At 42.4% G+C, this 20,961-nt stretch overlaps 1 protein-coding gene across 1 annotated transcript in view; it reads right to left on the bottom strand.

Moving 5' to 3' along the window:
• Positions 1 to 484: 484 nt before the first annotated feature.
• adgrl1a (adhesion G protein-coupled receptor L1a) overlaps positions 485 to 20,961 on the bottom strand; it is a 96,017-nt gene continuing 75,540 nt past the window's right edge. Inside the window, 19 exon segments of the mRNA XM_040039852.1 lie at positions 485 to 2,889; positions 3,006 to 3,023; positions 4,410 to 4,532; positions 7,197 to 7,293; positions 8,380 to 8,535; positions 8,824 to 8,992; positions 9,121 to 9,155; positions 9,158 to 9,217; positions 9,390 to 9,456; positions 9,744 to 9,964; positions 10,509 to 10,712; positions 11,285 to 11,458; positions 11,549 to 11,757; positions 12,647 to 12,769; positions 13,344 to 13,524; positions 15,180 to 15,218; positions 15,413 to 15,598; positions 16,546 to 16,649; positions 18,527 to 18,820. Coding sequence (XP_039895786.1) covers positions 1,979 to 2,889; positions 3,006 to 3,023; positions 4,410 to 4,532; positions 7,197 to 7,293; positions 8,380 to 8,535; positions 8,824 to 8,992; positions 9,121 to 9,155; positions 9,158 to 9,217; positions 9,390 to 9,456; positions 9,744 to 9,964; positions 10,509 to 10,712; positions 11,285 to 11,458; positions 11,549 to 11,757; positions 12,647 to 12,769; positions 13,344 to 13,524; positions 15,180 to 15,218; positions 15,413 to 15,598; positions 16,546 to 16,649; positions 18,527 to 18,820 — 3,371 coding nt within the window. The 3' untranslated portion in view covers positions 485 to 1,978.

The following is a 20,961-nucleotide window of genomic DNA, read 5'->3' as shown; positions in this document are numbered from 1 at the left end:
ATGTGTACGCACACACACATACGCACGCGCTCACAAACCAGACACTTATCAGACACACCCAGGCTCCCGGATACATTCGCACTTACACACATGCACACAGGAAAATAAGGAGTTGTCACATTAGGTTCTGGAGTAATGCTGAAACTATCTTTAAGAAACAGCAAAATGCAATATTCTCTGAATGCAAATCATTATCATACATGCTAAAACCCCATGTTGTTAAAAGTACGTAATCTGGTTATATCTTCCAAATAATACAAGAACAAACCAAATCACTTTATGGATGCTGTCGTTCACCCACAATGCTTTATCGTGCTTTGTGAGGCACAGAATGACATTTGACAACATCTATCTCGCTTGCCCCGCACCTCCCACTCCCGCTGCCTTTGCCAATTCCACCCAGGGAATGTCAAAGGTCAAGCATTAACAACATGTAATGGATTATATCACATAAAAATTGTGCCAGGATTTTTTTTTTGTTCCATTTTTCATTTGTATAAATAAAACCTATTACACATCTTAATCTCTCTCTCTCTACCACTGCCTTTTGATCACTAGGGAATTTTAGTGAAACACTACTGGAACGGCGAGAGAGTGAGAGATCAAGCAATGGGGGAGAGAGATAGAGTGTATCATTCAGGTCACAAACTCCAAAACATTTTATTATTTTTTTCTTTTGTCAGTTTGTTGCAGTACAAGAAGTCATTTCTCATAGTATTTATTACTTTTTGTTGCTTTTGATCATCTGGTGTCTCTATTTACATAGTAGGAATAAAGTAGATTCATGTGTTGTTCCTATGTACACGGTCATACCAATTGGTCGGCCGGTGCGATTGTGACATTTACAGTCTTGCTTGTCACAGCACCGCACAGGGATCGAGTCCACTTCAACTGGCTAGGCTCTAACAGCAAAGTACAAGGGGAGGGGGGCAATACCAATCCGCACTCGCAGCCCCTCGAGGATGTAGACCAACAAATTGAATACTCTGTTCAAAACAACAGCAAGACAGTCATTTAACTTTTCAAAATGCCTAAAGCAAACGACCGAAGAGAACAGTGGAGAGGATTGGCCAGTCTTAAGGGTGCAGGGTCTCCTGTTCTGGAGGGGTGGTGCAGTGCCTCCTCAGTCTCTGTCTTTACCTCCACTCCGCCGCTGTACAGAGCTGTCTATTCACAGCACGCAAAAATGAAGGCAGTTACCCTAAATCAGCTCCCCCTGCCTGCTTGGAACAAAAGCTCTTGCTCCCTTTTACTTAGACGGGGTACTTTTTTTTTACTTTTGATGTTCAGTAATGAGCACTTGTAGATGGGTGAAAGTATATATGTGTGCGTGAGTTTGCCTTGTGAATGTTCTAGTTTCTGTTCTGGCTCAATAAAAGATATTTTTGGCAACAATGAAGAGCTTTCTGTGTGACATATTTTAGATTATAATAGTGTACTATATTCCCTGTCTCCACAGCTAACTACTCCTATCAAATGATGACTTGAAAAAGACCTATGGATGGTAAGAAAGGGAAATGAGATAAAATATAAAATGATATCGCCATCTCCGGAGGCAGGCTCGAAGAGAAATTACATTTAAAAAAAAAAAAAAAAGCTTTAACAAAGTTTCTAAAGTTTTGAAAAATCCAAAAGGTAAAGGGGGTGGGTTGGTACATTCAGAGTGCTGGACTTGGCCTTAGGGTACCAGAAGAACTGGGGACGACTGGGGTTAGACAGAGCCGATGAACACTCTGTGGAAAAACACCCATCCCTCATCTCCATAAGACTGGGGAAGGTTGAAGATAAAGCCTGCATCTGCAGAGTCAGCCATGTATCCCCCAGAAAGTCAATTTGTTTGCTCATATGTTAGTTAAATAAAAGTCAAGACAAAGAAAGGCAACCAAACAAGCAGAAAGTGGAGAGACCCGAGAGAGAGATGGGCTAGGAGGAGGCTCTGGCCATCACATTAGTCCCCAACTTCCTCTTTAACCTCCAGTCACAGGCTGGTGACCAGCTGCATCTGTCCATCACCCTCATTGTGGAGAGGCTCTTGGGCCTGGTGTCCCTCCCCACTTGGTCTCCGGGGTGGGGCTTGGTAGAAGGTCTGCATTGGGGCCCCACGAGAGCCCAGGGCAGGCCTCCCGGAGCTGTAGTACAGCTCCTCCGGGGGCTGAGCTGAGCGGGGCACCACCTCCAGGGGCTCAGGACTGCTGTCAGGGTAGGGTGAGTCTCGCAGGTTGGTGATGCTGGTGTACAGGGAGTCATGGGCAGGAGAATCAGGCGCTCTGTTGCCTCCCTGCCCGCCAGCACTTTGGCCACTGTGGCCCAGGCTCTCTGTGAGATCGGCCGTGTAGCTCTCCGACTCCTCTGGATCGCTCTGGTAAAGGACTGACTGGGCACGCTGTAACAGCAGGGGCTCCTCCAGAGCTTTATACAGCAGCTCTACATCCTGTGGCGTACGCTGCCGCCCCTCTCTCAGAAAGTCCTCCTCTTCGTCCATACTCGCAGATTGGTCCGGCCCAGCTGCTGTTCCCCGACCAACTCCACCGTGAGGATGTCCTCTGGCCAGGCTGCCATACACTCTGTCCCCTACTTCACCTCCACCTCCTCCACTTCCTCCTCCAACACCACCTCTCAAGTTGTTGTGCACAAGTTCGGAGATGATCATTTTCTCGAAGGCCGCAGCATCAGAGAGGTTTCTTCTGACGCCTCCGCCTCCCAGAGCTTCTGAGCTGCGGGGATTAAAGATGGGTGGGGGAGTTTCTCCACTCCCACCACTTAAGAAGTCACAGCTGCCCCCACCTCCACCTGCTGGGCCACCACGCAGGGAGTAACTGTTGTTGAAGTTACCGTTCAAGGGCAGGGTTTCCATTCCACACGGGTCACGGGGCTTAGATAATGTAGTCTCTGGATCCAAACAAAAGGACAAAGGGTTTTCGTATTATTATTATTATTACCATTGTTATTTTGTTTCATTGCGAATCAAATTCTAGTGAGGCAAGAAAACTGTTCATTATACTTACTTGGGTCACGAAAGGTTCCTGTGCATTGCAGAGAAAGTCATGTGGGGTGAATAAAATAAAAAGCAGTATTAAGCAACTGTTTTTCAAACATTTCTAAAAGGGAAACATAGGTGGCAGAAAAAAGCATCCTTGTTACTCCATCCCTCCCCCCTCTCTCTGTCTCTCCCGCTCTCAACACCAACCAACTCTTGCCAAACACCCAAACACATCCGCGGTCACATTACCTCTGATTTATGCAGACTTAGTCCCGTTTTTTGACACCTTCCTCCAACATTTACCGTACATCTAAGTTCAAGAAAAATATTCTGGATATTTATTTAGTATTGTCAGTGATACCTGGATACATACATAATTCATACAAAAGCTTGTACAGTAGCAGTAATGTTTATTTTATGAACTTCTTTCCACACACCAAAGAAATGGTGCTTTTTTTTCTCTCCCGCCCCCCTCATACCAAATCACTATCTCAGCAAAGCAAAAGTCACACAAAAAAGTGAGAAGCGTGTTCATTTTTAAAATTTAATGTGTAGTACGACTTTAATCAACGTTCTTCTTCGATGGTGGTGTGGGTAATTAGACATTCTAATGAAGTGCTCTCCCTCTCCTCTACCACTCTCTTCTAAAAATGACTTGGCTGCCAGGCCTGTGGCCATCAGCCTTGACGTATTGTGCAGAGAGGCTTTAAAATATTTAAAAGAAACGCCGCCTTAAATTTCAGTCCTCAGACACTTAGGCTGATACTCTGCGGGTGCGCAGGAAACAGCTACACACAGTAATACTTCTCAGTTACCAAGTGAATATTGGTACTATAGTGGAGCAATTAACAAGACATGTCTTATTCTGCAGCTACTGGCATTCAAAGAGCCGGGCTAGAACACCGCAATGCAATAACACAGCTATTAGGCTGAGTCCCACTCTGAAACAGAAGCAAGGACATAAATACACACATACCTGAACAACCTACATCCAGATGGACTGTTCATTTTCACAAAGCTGTCTGTTCGCCTTCAGCAGCCAGCATGCTTTAAGCCGACTTTTTCTGACTGGAAAGCGAAAACCATCCTAAAGATTTTGGCAGTCACAGCTGTAGCTAAACTTCTAATCAATTTGTGGCTGTTCTCATGAAGATTCAAGATCTGACCAGATGGCTGGTTAGGCTGTAGGCACTGTTTGGCTCTGTTCTGCTCAGCCTAGTGAATCTGTCTGACAGCTACATAGTCTGGATAAAAAAAAACAAAAAATACAGAGACACACGCACATGCACGCACACACTGGATGTATACACCATGCCAAACTGCTGACAGAGTAACAGACAGAAGGACAGCAAGCTGAGCACATACTCTACGCGCACACATACAGCAACAAAACTGCACACACAGAGTGAAGTGTTCACGAGGAGCTAACCAGTAGAGTTGAAGACACCAGGTGAGGGTGGGGTGAAGCTTTCAGCCAGCAGAGTGTTGTAAGGAGAGGTACCAGAGCGAGTCTGTAACACTGGGTTTGTCAGAAGGTGGTTCCCCATGGTTGCTGCAAGACACAAACATTTAAAGTACAAACATCATCATAAAAATAATCATAAATTTGCCCCAAAGGCATGCAAAGTAAGCACAGAAACATGGCACACAATAGGTGTGACATTCTGAAATGCACATTTTCAGACTCTAATAACATCTGGAATCACCAAAATATTTACTGTTTATTCAGATGGGGCTATTTTTGTTATGCCAGTGCTTTATGGAGTAATGCATTTCACAGTGTTCTCCACCGTGTTCATGCCTGCTGATTGTAACCTTTGAGTAAAAATACAATTGCAGGGGAAAGGTACTGTTTAGAGCGTTGCTATTCATTTTTTTCCATCTGACAATGCAGTCAGATGGGAGAGACTAGTAATGCATGCCATTATGTAGTCTAAGGGTGCAGCCATTGAAACAGTTAATTTCACACTGAAACGTGAATGCCACTACAAGACAAATATAATTCAAAGAAATGGCACACTGAGAATGTTGTATAAAGCCCATGTATGGCTCCGGCCTGAGGCAACTCGAACAGAAATGCCATGAAATTAAAAATAGGACAGCATGACGGAGAGTCGTCCAAGGCAAAGTGCAACCTTCAGGTCTCCTGCAACCCGTTCATCACACAGAAAGGGAACAGGGAATTCTAGAAAAGTAAAATATGCACTCACACACAGCTATTTATTTGTCATTTCCACTCCTCTTACACTTCCTCTGTCCATCTTTCTGGCGTGCCACACAAACCCCTCTCTCTTCATTCCCTGGCTTGCTTTGCTGCGTTCAACCACATTTTCTCAGCTCCTTGTGCCAGTTTTTTTTTTGTCCAAACACCACCAAATTAGTTGGGATTAGCTGTCTGTGTGCACCACACAGGAATATCCTGTAGAAAATTAAAGAAACCCGCTTTAAGTGTGGAGGAAAAGTAGGGCAAGGCAAATCATCGGAGGCTCTGTGTGTGTGTGCGCATATACTGCAGGCCTTTTTTTTCCGGGACCGATTACTATTGTCAGGAAGAGATTGCGGTTCATAGAGAAGTGAAGTGGGGAAATCAAAGAGATCTGAGATGCCAGTGATAACAACACAGCATCTCTCCTCCAGATTCTGCCTTTTTAATTACTCCTCCATGATAGCGTCTTATTCTACATCTCTCTTTTCGTCTCCCGTGCTCCCTTTTGTCTTCCGCTTTCTGCCAAACTTTTCAGAGAAGTGAAGAAAATAAAGGCTTCACAGCAGAGTTGTTTGTCTCTGACAGAGTACCATAGAGTGATCCACATAGTGTGTGTCTCTTCCAGGCCTGGTGATTGCTCTGTCTTGAAGAAAAGACCCAGAAAGCGACCCACCAAACACACAAACACACATCCACCTTTCATCCATCCAGCTCACTCGCAGCACACCTCACCTCTTCCTCACCCCCTGCCTTGCTCCTGTCACTCTCCTCAATTAGAATAATTACCCCCTGTTCGCTCACACGCTAATCAGTTCATTAAAAACAAAATGGATGAAATTAGCATAGAGAGTGACGGCTGATTTAGCGACTGCCTCTGTGTCATGATCAACACCCCACCCCCCTCCCCAAACCAATCTTGAACCTGAGCCAACCTTGATCGTCTCAGTGTCACTGATTGCTGCGGCAGTGACGCCACCAGTTGCTTAGGCTGAGACAATCAGTGACTCCATGCATGCTTCTGTTTTTTTTTTTTTTTTTTTTTACTTCTTCACGTCTTAAATATTTGATCTTGCCCTCTCCGTGTGCTGCTTGGAGTTCGGAGGGGACTGCATGCATCACTAATGTGTGTCTGGATGAAATCGATCTCATGGAATAGCTAAAAGAGTTGAAAACTGGGACAGAGATATCAAGATTTCTGTCTATTTCTTTTTTATTTTGTGGGAAATATATTTTTAAAAGGAGAATATAGCACAAATATACAAGATTTGGCAATGCAACCCAAAAAGTGGGAGCACGTGTGTCTGAAAAAAAACATCACACAGCTGGTGATTTGTGATTTTGTCTAATTTACAAAGTAAAATGAGGAAAAAGAAAATTAAAAAATGTCTCTTGGTTGTTGAGTGGCAATAATTGCCTGGGAACGTCTTCACAACCTTTTCTCGTGGCAAAGGAAAGTCAAAAAATCATTCTGGACGATAACTGTTGTAGTCAAGTGTCTTCGCCGCCTCTTTTTTCCTTTTAATTGATTACACATAAATCTGCTTAATTAGCTCATCTGAGAAATTCATGCAGGATCGTGAACTCACTTAGACGAACTTAACACATATTCACAAAATATAGCAGCTGAGCTTAATATACTGTAGGTCTGCAGCTGCTAAGTGCTTTTACTGACAAGCAGCTGCCACTGCACTGCAAACCATCACCAACCAGCCTTTAAACATTTTGTTATTCAGTTTAAGCTGTTGCTGCCGGTGACTGCTCTTTGCCAGCTTGCCGGAAAGCTAAAAGGCAAATAGCATTAAAAGTTGATCTTAGCACATTAAGGACATGAACATGTACATATCATTTTATGTTCATATTTAACACCCAAGAATAACGGCTCTGTCCACGCTACTCCCATTCTCTATTTTCTTTGTTAAATGCTATAAATCTGTATGTGCGTCACCTGTGTCTGAGATTTTCAGCCAGTTTAATTTAATGGAGGGAGAAATATAGAGAGAGAGGTCTCACCACGGTTGAGTGTCGGGGTGCTGTTGATATCTCCCGCCACAAAAGAAGATTCTGTCTGCTTCCGAACCATGTCGTTCCACATCCTGCGGATCCGACTCTGGAAGAGGAAACATGGTGCAGTGAGTGGCAGTAAACACACGACAAGTTAAATATAGAAACCCGGCGGGTAGACTTTGTAACTCAGTGGGGCAGCTGTAATAAAAACTGTGGAGCTCGCTCTAATCTGCAAAGAACAATAGGCAAACATGCCAGACAAAGAGAATGAGGCATCGAGTAAAGAGAAACACAGCTTTGTCATGTTATCGTGACGGGGGCTAACAAGCTTGAGATTTGTAAGACATGACTGTAGTAGCCGATGGAATTGTTGTTTGGAAGTGTTATTACATTTTGAAACAGCTTGTTTGCCGATTGTGAGCAATAATTGCCATTGTTTGAGTATGTGTCTGTGTAGCTGCGCATATGCCGGCATTTACAGTATTTTCCAATGACGGGTATGATGCCTGTGTCTATATATACACCATGTGGACTACAAATGATATCTTTATAACTGAGTCATCAAGCCTCCCAAGCAAACGGCTTTCAGTAATGGTTAGAAAAACTGCCAAACATTTAAAAAATAAATAAAATAAAGATTCAATTTTCACAGTAGAAATAAGAGTAAGCCAACTGATTAGTGGGCATCATTTGCACGTCATAAATCATAATGTAACGCACTTTAAATGTGCTCCGTGTGTGCACTGATAAAAAAAAAAATTATTTAAATGTTGCTTTTGCACCTTTGGCTTAGGCTGTGGGCTGACAAGTAAGTTAAATAACTAAATTCAAGAGCATTTAGTAATCAGTGAGTCACTGGTATTGATGAGCAATCAAATCCCAGCAGATACTTATTTTGTACTTCATAATCTTACATAAGAGACCTTTTAAAAGGGGAGAAAATGTAGCTACAGAGGGAGCAACCATTTCTAATTTTGAAAAGATTTGTTTTGTTTTTACATCATTTTTTAGTTTAAAAAAAAAAAACAGATAACATTTCTCATTTTGTTCCACTAAATCAGTCGTGTTGCTGCACAAGCTGTTTTTATTCATCATTTGTTCTTAGAAAAACACCATTTTAAAACTCAGTGGTGTTTTCCACTGATGATATGTTTGCGAGTGTTTATGTGTGGGTCTGTGCTGCCTGCACCTGTCTGTGGGCTGCTGCATGGCGAGCTTGGCTGCCAGTGTAGTAGTGGTTGTTGGCACGAAGGCCCAAGTTCTTCAACGAACCGTGGGAGCTGTTGGTAGAGGTGCGGCTGAAGCAATAGGAGTGACGCAGAAATTTACTGTATTCCTTATGGACCTGTAAAGAAAATAACACCACCGGCACAGTGGGCAGGTTTGAGAGTCACTTATAAACACAAACACTTTCGTTTCTATAGGCTAAACTGAATGTGGAGCAACAGAGCCTTTTATTGCACAGCCACAGCGAAATGAAACAAAATCCAATATTTCTGAGCACGTCTACTGAATTTCAATTAGACTGGCACATCCACCCATTTGTTCATCTACACAACATTTCAGCTGCTTAGTCGTAATTAATTCAATTTATATAAAGTGTGTTTAAGATGTGGAAGATTGGAATTGTTACCTTCTTCTGCAGGGCACAGTGGAAGATAAAGATGAACATGCCCTGGAAGGCGTTGAAGGTGCTGAAAAGGTAGGCCACGATGACTCTATTCTCGTTAATGAAGAGGAGGCCAAAGGCCCATGTCAAGCCAAGTAGGAAGAGCAGAGTGATGGCCCCTAGTGCCCAGGACCTGATCGAAGCGGAGAACGAGGCATTCACTAACACTGAGTTGATGCACAGATATACTAAGACAATTTGAAATTTCTTTTTTCTTCAAAAATAAAAATGTGTGAGTCTCACTGAGTAATTTAAACTCGCTTAATATTATCCAAGCGGCTGGAGTCAGGTTTACTGTAAGTGCCAAAGAGTTGCATATCATCTTGTGCAAAGTGATCATGAGGAAAATCAGGTTGAGCTAAGGAAAGACGATAGGAAGAAATAAAAAATGCGCCGTGAGCACTCTAGTCCAAAATTACTTATTTCATATTGTTAATAACATCGCAAAATTGCATGCTGGTGAAATACTTCTGACTGCGGGATATCGAAATATGGAGGCTAATAATACTGCTTGACAGTAAAGCTAATACCATAATAACAAATGAAACAGGTCCAATGAAGCTCCAGATGAAGTAGTTATCCACTCACAGCCAGCATCTTGAGTGACACAGAGGACACAAGTGAGTTATGCACAACTAAACCAACAAACAACTGTACACTCACACTGAGCTCATGCACATGAATGCACACACTATTTCTCTGTCTCAGTGGATGATCTTATGAAGGCTAATCATCAGGCTTTGGCTAAGTGTGTTCAGAGAACCCAGTCTGTGGGGAGGCGCAAGAGCCCTTCACACGGCACTGCATATTACATTTACATCTGGGGGAATAGCACAATCCTACTTCTCAATCTGCAGGTGCAAAAGGCCTGTATTCACACGTACGCTTTCTTGGTCCCATAGCTCCTGTAGTCTATGGCTGCAGACATGCCCACCACCAGTGCGGGGAAGCAGTAGCCGCACAGATAGTAGTACTTTTTGCGTGAGTACTCACTCTCAAAGACCTCCACCAGCATGAGATAGAGCTGCACACCCTCCAGACACATCCAGGAGAAGGCAGCCAAGAAGAAGAAATGCAGAAGGCCAGCAAAGATTGGACAGGCGATCTGAGGGTGGCAGCCATGGAGAGAGCAGAGAGAGGGAAAGGAGAAGAAGGAGGAGGAGAGAGAAAATATGAAGTTAGAGGAGGAGATACAGTTAAGATTAAGGTATATAACTGAATGAACACCACAAGAGGATAGAACAGAGTTGCTATCTGGAAGTACTGCTGGACACTGACAAGGGAAAAATGAATAGCTGCCCCCTGGGTTACAGGCTCCGTGCATGTTATTGAGTGGTGATTCATTACTCAGTGCAGTAAATGTTTTATAGAGTAGCATAATGACACAGGGCCTCAATTTCAGCTTCAATGTCATTAAATAAAAAAAAGTTAAAAAGTCGCCTATGTTGTGCATAATGACATTTTCAAACCGGAATCTGTAAAAAGTAACTAGATCTTGTCATTCAGTATCATTAAATGGACACAAACACTAAGCTTTAAAGGGGGACGTGTAACAGTAAACGCAAAGGTGGTAAAAAATATTTTATATCAAAGAAAACAAGTAAACCTCTATCCATAGAAAGTATCCGTTTGCTTTGCTACCGACTCACATGGTTTTCGGTCTTGTCGATGCCGATGAGGAAGAGCAGCTCTGCGATGAAGAGGTTGATGCAGAGATTTTTGTGGATGGTGTTGCGGTCAGTCTGGAGCCCCCGCAGGAAGCAGAAAGTGGAGATGCAGATGGCAAGACACACCAGGGAGATGACAATCCCCACCCAGGTGATCACAAAAAGGAACAGCTCGTGCATCTGTCCCTGGTGTTCAGGTTTGCACGGTGGCAAGAAACAAAGGTGTGTGGGGGGAGGGAGGGAGATCCAAGGGTTTAGGTTATAAAGCAGTATTGGGAAAAAGAGACAGCGGAGCAGAATTGGACAAATAAAGAGAGAGAAATTTAGAACAAAGAATAGTGGAATAGGAGATAAGCAGCAGAAACAATAGGGGGATGGATAAAACAGGGGGAGGGGAGAGAAAGAGCCAAATTGCCTTATTTAATATTTGCAAATATATGCAAGGAGCTAAAGTGTGAAGACAAGAGACAAGACGTCCTGAAAAAAATACATGACATTCAAATTCATGTGAATGTCAGTTAGAAGTAGAGGGACATGAATTTGTAAGCCTGTGCCTCCCTGAATGTCAGAGTGAAAGGAGGAAAAGAGAAAATTCAAAACAAAGAGCTTGTCAGCCTTGAGAGGGAACATTAATGTGCATGTGTGTGAGGGTGTGTGACTAAGAGTGAGCGAGCGCTAATGCTCACACGAGTGAACGTCTGCATAAATTACCAGGCTTGCAATTTAAGTGTGTGCCTGCCACGCCCTTGTTTACTTACGTCGGGCTCGTGGTGAGCCATGAGCACCGCGAAGTTGGTGAGGTGGCTGCAAGAGCAGGTGGTGTGTGTGTTGTTAGTGTCCAGTAGCCTGCAGCCCTGCGATGACCACTGGCCAGTCATTGAGCGCTCGGAGTAGTTCCAAAAAGAACAATTTGGAGTGTTGTAATTGTGCGACTGCAGAACAAAAAAGAGAGACGGATGAAGGAAAACATCAGTGGAGGTGCATCTTTCAGAATGACAAATGAGAAATTTGAATTTGCCTACCTTTAGATGTTTAAGCGTGAAAATCACTGGCTGAGTGAGAAACACTCTGCTGGACTCTTTGTTGATGGAGGCAGCAATCACATGAGAGTTGACCACCAGGCGCTTCTTATCGTGGTTTGGTCCTTCCATTTCCATCTTCACAGTGGCGTTCTCAGTGGAAAGAAAGGATCCCAAATTTTTATACAGAATGAATACCACCTTGACTTGTCCTGCACATAAAAAAAACAGACAAATTAATACCGGAAAATAAATAGAAGAGTGAAAAGTAAAGTAAGTGTGGGGTGAAAGGTGTATGTTAAATGAAATGGGAAACACAAATGAAATCTTAAAAGGGGGGAGAGCAGAAAGCGAGGGGGGGAAAACCAAATACAGAAAAAGGGCCATAATATGGAAAGGGCTGGAAGAATGGCAGCGACAGAGAGTGGGGAGTGACAGGGTGAGTGAAAGGGAGACAGAGAGAGTGAGTTAGTGAAGGTTAGAATGATGGTAAGGACCGTTTCATTTTGACTGGTGGAAGAGAGCGAGATTTAATGTGGAGGGCAATGGAACATTCATCCCTCAAGCATTCACAGATCTCTTATTATTCCATATGAATATTTCATGTGCGTTTGTTTCAATCATTCTAATCTCGTTCCCACTGCAGAGCCAAGCGGAGACAGAAAACAGAAAAGGGGGATGAGGGGGCCATGGAAGGAGGAGGGGAGCAATGGCGTTGGGGGTTGGGGCGGTAGGGGTGCTGGGTTAGAAACAAGAGAGATGGGAGCGGGGGATAAGATGGTGGAGAGAGACGGAGCGAGGGAATGGGATGGGGAAGAGAGGAGAGAGGGAGTGCTGAGATTGCTCTGTCAGACTGGGGCCGATTGTAATCTACACGCCTCCCCAGCTATTCTATTAAGACTGCTGTTAAGAAACCATCAAGAAAAGAAATTGTCTCAGCGCTTTTGTTAATCTGATTAGCCTATTATTATGAACCAATAACTTAGTCAACTGCATGCAGATTGTTTTAAGCCTGCATGAAAATGCAAATGGAAACATTAAGAGAGAGGCTGCACAGGACAGTGCAATTTTTCAGACAGGGAGGGGGTAAGGGTTGCTGACCGTTGCGGCTGTACTGTTTGATAGTAGAGGCTGAAAGCTGGATGGTGCTGTCACTGGCGTAATTTTGCGGGAAGGACAAATCCTGCATGTCCATCTCTGTGTTTACAACGTGCACCTGGAGATCTGGTGGTAGAAACACAGAAATTGGTGCATATTTTTTAATTTAAAAAAAAACAAACCACAAGACAAATTTAGAGCCACAATCTGGAGTTAAAACTGCACATTGCATTTGAACAGCAGTCAGTACTGGCCTCAATTCATGTGTACAACAATCCTCTGCCAAGGTAGAAGCTGAGGTAGAGGTATATTTTCAGTGGTGTTTGTTTGCTGGCCTGTGTATCTGACTGATTTGTTTTAAATTTACTTCACCATTAAGCATAAACTACCAGAGCGAATTTCATTAAACTTGCAGCGGCTGGGCATGCTCAAAAGACAAACCCATAAAATGTTGGTACAGATCCAGACAGCCACTGTAAAAGGCAGTGATAGGCACTGTCCTTGGCAAATGACTCTTGAGTGTCCTTCTAGTTAACAAGATTTATATTACATATTTTTGATAAAATAAAAGCAAAAAAGAAAAAAAAACGCTACTTTTTGATAAATTTTTTTCTACCTTAAAAATTCGTGATTATGCTTTCATAACAGAAGTAACAATAAAAGAAACATCTTGATCTTGACCTCACTGCTGTTTTCTTACCAATGCTGGGCGCTCGGTCTGTAAAGTTTTTCCCGTACATGTTGTTGGCCAGCAGGAAGGCTCCTTTTTCCAGGACGTCCAGTAGCATGGTGGCAGTGTGAGACTGCTCTGTGCTGTTCATGTCCTGCCATGACTCCAAAGCCTCAGGACGGAGCAAATTGTCCACTGTTTGCACCACCGCCTGGCCCGTGCAGAAGGCATAGCGTCAGTAGCATCAGTAATATGATCGATATTAGCAAGAACACTTTACAATAAGGCACATACATAGTAAAAGTGACAAATGAGGAACTAATTTAACTTTTCAGGAAGTTTCTCGCTTTGATTCTTTTGTCTACTTAACACAAGTAGGAACACAAATGTAATGTTAGGCAATAGCAAGGTAATCATGAAGTTCAGATGCATCCCTAGCAGCTACTTAGCATTTTACTCAATAGCACACCAGGTAACACAAAATAACAATTTCATTATTGTGCAGTAGCCTAACTGCTATTGCTTATTGAATTTGTGTCATTTAGAACCCAATCCGGAGTAAATCCAATTCTATCTAGTAACTAATTATTAGACACTGGTTCATTAACACTGTGACCAGCATTGTGTTCTTTCAGAAAGAAGTCTTAGGTACTTATTAGCCATTAAACATGTTAGTTCCTGATTTGTTTGTCACTTTTTTGGTAAGTATTCATTTTGTGTGCTATATTGTAAAGTGTTACCGTACAACATTAGCACCTCAAAGTGCAAAGTCTATTGCACTATAACTTCCTAGAAACTCACCACTTCCTTGCACTACATTTATTACTCTGCTATGTAAGACATATTACCATTCTATTTCACACTTACAATTCATTTAATGGCAATTTTGATGGTTGTATCAGCTATCCAATTTATTGGAGTAGCCTGCTTGATGAATCATGTAATTCTCTTGCTCAGGCCTCTCAAAATGAAGGATTGACTGCTGCGTGGAATAAAGACCATTGCTGTTAAGAAAATGAATTCAGCATCAGAATGCACTCTATCAGCTACAGAAGAAGAAGACAGAGGGTGTTTTTCGTTTATCCTCGGATCAGTGAGCTACCTTTGCAGTAAGTGACAAAAAATAATGGTCGAGTAACATACTACACAGCAGCCTTTACATTCATCTTGCACCAACTGAGATTAGAAGATGTGGGGTCATATTACTATATGCTGCAGACAGGTCAAAGCACATAAAAGACTGCGCTGCAGAGTGCCGCATTTCATCATTACAGAGAAGCATACACAAGGCCTTTTTCTGATATTAGATTACGGCTCCCTCAGAACAACAGATATTGCACAAATATTGAAAAAGCACAGAAGGGTGTAGTAACACCAACTGCTGCCTTTCGTGCTATAGTCAAATTACATTTTCTCAAAGCGACAGATATTGTCCCTTATTGTGAAACACAGTGAAGCCAAGGGCACTACTATGCATTTAAGACCACTCACAGTGCAAAAAAGCCACAATTAAATCACAGACAGATGACTTCTTCATTAGTTGAAATGTAATTTTACATATATGCACACCATGAGCAATAGAAAAACTATAAGAGCAGCTTGCCCTGCTCTGGAAAATACTTTAATATTTAGTACATGGTGTCTGGAAGAAGTTATTCTACATCTTACTCACACTGCCTTCCAGAACAAACCAGAATTTCTAAAAGTGATGATTCCAAAAGCAGCATCAATCACAATACAGAGCTGAAGAAACTTCATCCACAAGCCTAGTCTGCTCAAGGATTTATCTTCCCTCAGCTATTCTAAGTCACAGAGCAGTCCGACTCCACAGGCATGTAAAGCAGCTAGATAAAAGAGGAAAGCTACCTGGATGTATGCCTTACAGGTCCGCTCTCTCTTCTGAAGCTAGAAGGGAGAAAAACAAAGCCTGAAATTAAGAAAAAAAAAACTAAACAAAATCAGAAACCACTTCTTTGCTTATGAGCTGCTAAGTAAATCTGCATGACGCGAAGCATTCTTTTCTTATTCTTGAGTTAAATATATCTTATCATCAAGTGTGTGTCTTTATTCACGCACATACTGTTGACACTCTCTTCTACCTTGTTGTAGTTTCTTCCAGCTGGTTCCTTGTTTCCAGGCCTCAGGGTCTGAAGCTGGGCATCCAGTATATCCAGCAGCTGCTCAATCAGTCGGACAGAAGAGCTAACATCTCCAGCCTGGATCCGACCCCGAGTGTGGTTCACCAGCTCGCTAGCTATGTTGGCAGCATTTTCCCCACTCTTTATCTGCACATTAACACACAAACCCCAAACTGTTCAAATGTTCTCACGCGTACCACAACCACAACAATACACATGCTCTGCACACAAAACCCTCAGCTTGATGTTTTTTCAGTAATCAGATTTCCGTCTTCATTACCAGCTCTTCCTGCATCATTGTAAACAAAGATGGACCTTGTACAACACATCATGAAGTTTTTATTCTCCCTAGCCCTGTTTCACTTGCAAATTACACCCTTAGCAACCGCCTTGCAATTGCGATTGATTTTCGCCAAAAGGAGAAGGTATAATGGATTCTTCAATGATGTTACTTTTCAGAGCGCTGCTACTTACCCTTCCAGGCACATGCACACACTTAAAAAACCTTTAGGAAAGCTGCTCAGCAGCATGCATGGCTAAACAATCAAGAATTTCTCCAGCAGAAATGTAGCTGTGTTAACGAGAGTACTCCGAATTCCACTTTGAATAGACTGTGAAATCTGATTACTGTCAAAATTGGGGAATGATCAGATTTCCGCAAAGTATTTAGTAACACAGTTTGGAAATTTAAATAGCAGTCAGCTAAGTTAATCACTGGGCATCATCTAGAGACCATGACGTTTAGCTACTGCACAGGTATAATGGATTATATGAGACTACGATCGAAGCAAGACAAAATGAAATTGAATTGGCTGACTTCTATGCAAGCTGTGAGACGCTACGGCTGATTTTTTTTTAAATAAATTACCCTAGCTGTAATTAAGGTATGTTACCTAAAAAAAAAGTGAGTTAATTAAGTATTAAGAGCAGATGCCTTGTAATAAAGAGCCACTTGAAATGAGTCTGTATTTTAATCAGGACAGCCCTAGAGATATGTTAATGTGTGTGTGGAGGTGGACAGGGAAGATAGTCGGGGCAGTGGGGCACAGGAAAGGGACAGACCCATGGCCAGGGAGTTTGACTCCAGGTCTCACCTTCTGGGCTACCTGGTTGACCCAGGGGGAGGTGCAGTTACTAAGGTCAGGACCCCGTGGGTTCCACATGACCTGATCCGCCAAGCACTGGAATGAAGCAATGCCTAGAGAAAAGCAGAAGAATGGGAGGGGGGGCAGATATATTAAGCATTAGGCATCTCAAAAGTGGGAGATTTTTTTTTCTTTAAACAAGAAAAATGGAAGGAAATGAATTTTAAAATTACTCAAAGTGTTTGAAGATGAGAGAGAATCAGGAAGGAGGAGGTAGAGCAGAATTTCAGAGAAAATGGGTCAAAAGTGAAAAAGGTTAAATAATGAAGTACAGGTAATGAGAAAGTGAGGGAGAAAATGACTGGGTAAGAAAAGGTTTCGATTATGTAAAAAGAATGACTTTAAAGGAATACGTCCTCACGTAGCACATAATGCTTACTCCGTTCACACAGTCGTACAGCAAAGACATCAGGTAAGAGCTCTCACTGTCAAACACCTGAAGGAAAGCACCTTCCACCAAACCTCATTTCCAGCTGTTTTTCTGTTCAGTTACGGGGGTTCAGAGAAAGGACAGCATGGGGGGATTAAACCAGAGGAGGGTCTGTCTGCTGCTAACACAAATAACCAACGTTAAGTTGCGAAGAGAAGGCAGAGAAGGGAAGAGAGACGAGGGACAGGGGACAATGCAGCAAATAGGGCTGTTCCATATAACGATATATATCGGATGATGATATAAAAACATCTATCGTTTGTTTCGTGGTGTCGCAAAATAAACTGTTTACGGCAATATTTTTTCATCGTTTTGATGGTCACTGTAGAGGCTATATTAATTTCTTAAAGTTCTCTCTTTCTCTTACATTTAATATAACCACACTACAGACAGACAAGCGTTTGTTTTTATGCGTTGTCGTTAGCAACAATGACGGTAAAACCACCGCGTGTCCGCTTGTTCCACATAAACCTTTCACAATAAAGCTCAAGATCCTGTTGAGACTTATCAAAATAAACTGAATCACGTGAAAGAGCAGATTATTTAAGGATGAGAAGCAAAAAAGAGCCGTCAGGTGCTAAAAAATAAACCTTAGACTCAAACGTTAGAACAGGCTTTTCCCCGTAGCACACTGTGTAATAAATACTCACAAAGAAAACTTATGTATAAAAATGGAAACACTTCACGCAAGTCGAGCTGCCCGAGATTCACAGAATTTACAGAAAATGTTACATTTTTGTGATTTATATCGTTATCGAACGATAGATGTCTTAATATCGGGATATGAGCTTTTGGTCATATCGCACGGCCCTAGCAGCAAACGTTTCATAGTTGTCGAAAGGATCAGAGCAGATGTGGCATTGCATTTCATATTCCCTTCTTCCTCTCTCTCCCACTGATTTTTCTCTCCTCGCTGTTACTGTTCTCTATACTCTCCTCCATCGACCACAGATTAGGTTTGAGAGCGCTGCCAAGACGAGGCAATTAAGCTTGCTGCTGATTTAACGCAGAGAGAACATAAAGAAACAGCAAAAGACACTGGAAGAAAGATGGAGGAGATTTCTTTTTTTCTGCAACTACAGAGTTTTTTTGTTTTGTTTTAGGTTTTTTGTTTTTTGACGGCTGGATGTTTAAGAGTAAAGTAGCAAGCATGAAGGGAGGTGAAGCCTGTGTTGCCTTGTCTTTCATTTTATTATTCGCCACTTTCAATCAGCTCTGTTTCTCTGGGAGATGAGCCTTTCATTTGTGGAGGACGAGCTTTCATCTGCAAGTCCTCGGGGACCGTGCCTACTGGTGGGACCAACGCAAGGATGGAAGACAACAACAGCGGAAAAAAACAAGTGTGAGTGCCCAAACGTGCTTATCACTTGGGCACATGCGCTGATATATATGGCAAACACCCACATGGTACTTTATGTACGAGTATGCTTGAAGCTCATATGATGAGTAAAAAAAAAAAGAACAAATGTTTGAAAATAAATGCACGCAGGTTTTTCTCACCTAAAGATCCTTTAGGACATGGACGGTCCACTGTTTCTCCTCGCTGTGTTGTTGGCCACTGGACACCGCGGACGAGCTTCGTCTCGCAAAATTGTGGCTCTGAGCCTTGAGGAGGGTGAGGTGGCCGGCGGGTGACAGGCACAGTAGCAGTGATTGGTCGAAGATCGGGATTCTTGTTGATGGAACCGATTGGGCGCGAGGTGGGGGCCAGCGGGCGGGCAGTAGAGGGGCTCGCACTGGAGGTGAACGGCCTTGCTGGAAGAGTGGTGGTCACTTGAGTGGTGGTCAGAGGGCCTGAGGTAACCCAAGAGTAAATCACAGAGAGACATGGAAAAAGAGAGAGACTTAAAAGGGCTTGTAAGGGAATTATTAGAGAACAGCAAAACCTGACAGCAAAAGCCAAAAGCTAAGATCAAGATAATGAAGGACACTTGCATCTGAATGTAAGATGTCTCTCAGAAGCTCAGTTCAAAAGTTAGTCTGACAATAATTGGGGTGACAAATACTTTTTTGAGTCTCTCAAAGCCAGTTCTCCGCAGAGAGGAGGAGAAGCAGAGGGAGGAGATGGCGAGAAAGCAGCATCACAAGTCAGGGAGAAGTAAATAATTTATCAAATGTATCAGAGAAGTCACCATCACTAACAACCAAACCTAATGCGAAGATAAAAGCAAGCCATCACAACTACAAAATCCTAACTGATCAAACGCAGAGTCAGCACGCAACTCAGACTGCTGCCGCCCGTCTGTCTCTGCCTCATCTCTCTCTGGGCCTAATCCGAGCTTCATACAGGCCTTTATGCAGCTCAGATGTACAGTACATCCAAACCGCCTTCTCATACTGATGGACTGCCAAAATGCAGTGTGGCGTTCCCATTTCATCCTCTGCCTTATTTCTGAATGGCTTTTTCATTACCCATGACACAGTGATGCTTACATGAAGCGCTACAGAAGTCATACCTGAGCAGCTCTTCTTTACTTTAACTATAGCTGGGGAGAGAACTATAATCGTTTGATTCCAGTTTTTAGAATTTGTACTTTAAATGCTTTTCTTCATCTTCCTGCTTTTTCTGGAAGAAAAATGTTTTCTGTTGAAAACATTCGTAGTAGTGTTTGTGTCAAGAGCATATGGGTTTATTTGGAGTGACAAGCGTAAATACTCAATGTGTCCAACTTAGTCACATGTTTAACATCTTGCCCAACATAATTACCAAATGAATGTTAACTGTCATGCATGTTTTAGGGGGAAAGAAATAACCTTATCATCAGCTTGTCGGTAGAAAACATGTATGTCAGTATGCACAGATTATGCACAATTGTTGTGACTTTGCATCTTCATATCACCAAAGTGGATGTTAAACAAAAGATAAAATAAAGATGTAGTTTTCGTTTTATAGTAGTGGAGTTTTATAAAAGTACTGCAATAACTGCCCAGGAATTATAGCCATTTTCACACCTTTACTGGAGCCACTTTCATTTGCTGCTTGTTTGTGAGTCTTTCTGCATTTGGTTTTGTATTTAATAACTGAAAAGCATGCCCTGTTGTGTAGAAATCATGTGACTTGGTAATTCAAGAACATCCTATTTTTTTGCCTTGAAAACATCTTTGTCTGCTTTCGCTGCGTACTTTGGGTCATTATCCATTTGCGCTGCAGTGTGCCATGTACATCCTGCATCCTCCTAATTCTACCAACAGTCACATCACCAATAAACACTAGTGATCCAGTTCCACAGGCAGCCATACATGCCCACGCTATAACAATGCGTCCACCATATTTGAACGATAACGTGATATGCTTCAGATTATGAGCCGTTTCTCTCTTTCTCCATACTTTTCTCTTAGAACCATTATGGAACCATTATGGTTCAAAGTAATCTTGGTTTCATCTGTCCAAAGAATTATTTTCCATAACTGTTCAGCCTCTCTGGCAAAGTCTAATCTGGCCTTCTTTTTCTCGAGTGTAATCAGTGTTTTGCACCTAGTTGTAAGCCCTCTGTATTTCCATTCGATTGTATTTCCATTCATGAAGGCGTCGTGGATTGCAGGCTGTGATAATGATGCACCTACTTCACCTGAGAGTGTTCTTGACTTGGTTAGATGTTGTGGAGCTGTTTTTCTTAACCATGGACATAATTCTATTATCATCGACTTTAGCTGTCTTCTGCGGTCTTTCATGCCTTTTGGTGTTGCTGAGCTGGCCAGTACATTCATTGTTTTTTTAAGAACTGTTTTCTTAAAAAGATGTTTTGAAGATTGTTGATTTAGCCCCTCTCAAAGTGCTGTCTCTGATAGGTTTATTTTGTTTTTTCAGTCTACTGATGGCCTCCTTCACTTGCATCGACAAATGAAGAAGGCCATTCACTGGAACTGTCAATATAATTGACCATTACATTGAGAGCTCCAGTGAAAAGCTAACAAATGTAACTTAAACATTTGGA

This window comes from Simochromis diagramma, unplaced genomic scaffold (genome assembly GCF_900408965.1).
Source record: "Simochromis diagramma unplaced genomic scaffold, fSimDia1.1 OVJJ01000321.1, whole genome shotgun sequence".
Classification (NCBI taxonomy): domain Eukaryota; kingdom Metazoa; phylum Chordata; class Actinopteri; order Cichliformes; family Cichlidae; genus Simochromis; species Simochromis diagramma.
This window is presented reverse-complemented; position numbering and strand designations above follow the sequence as displayed.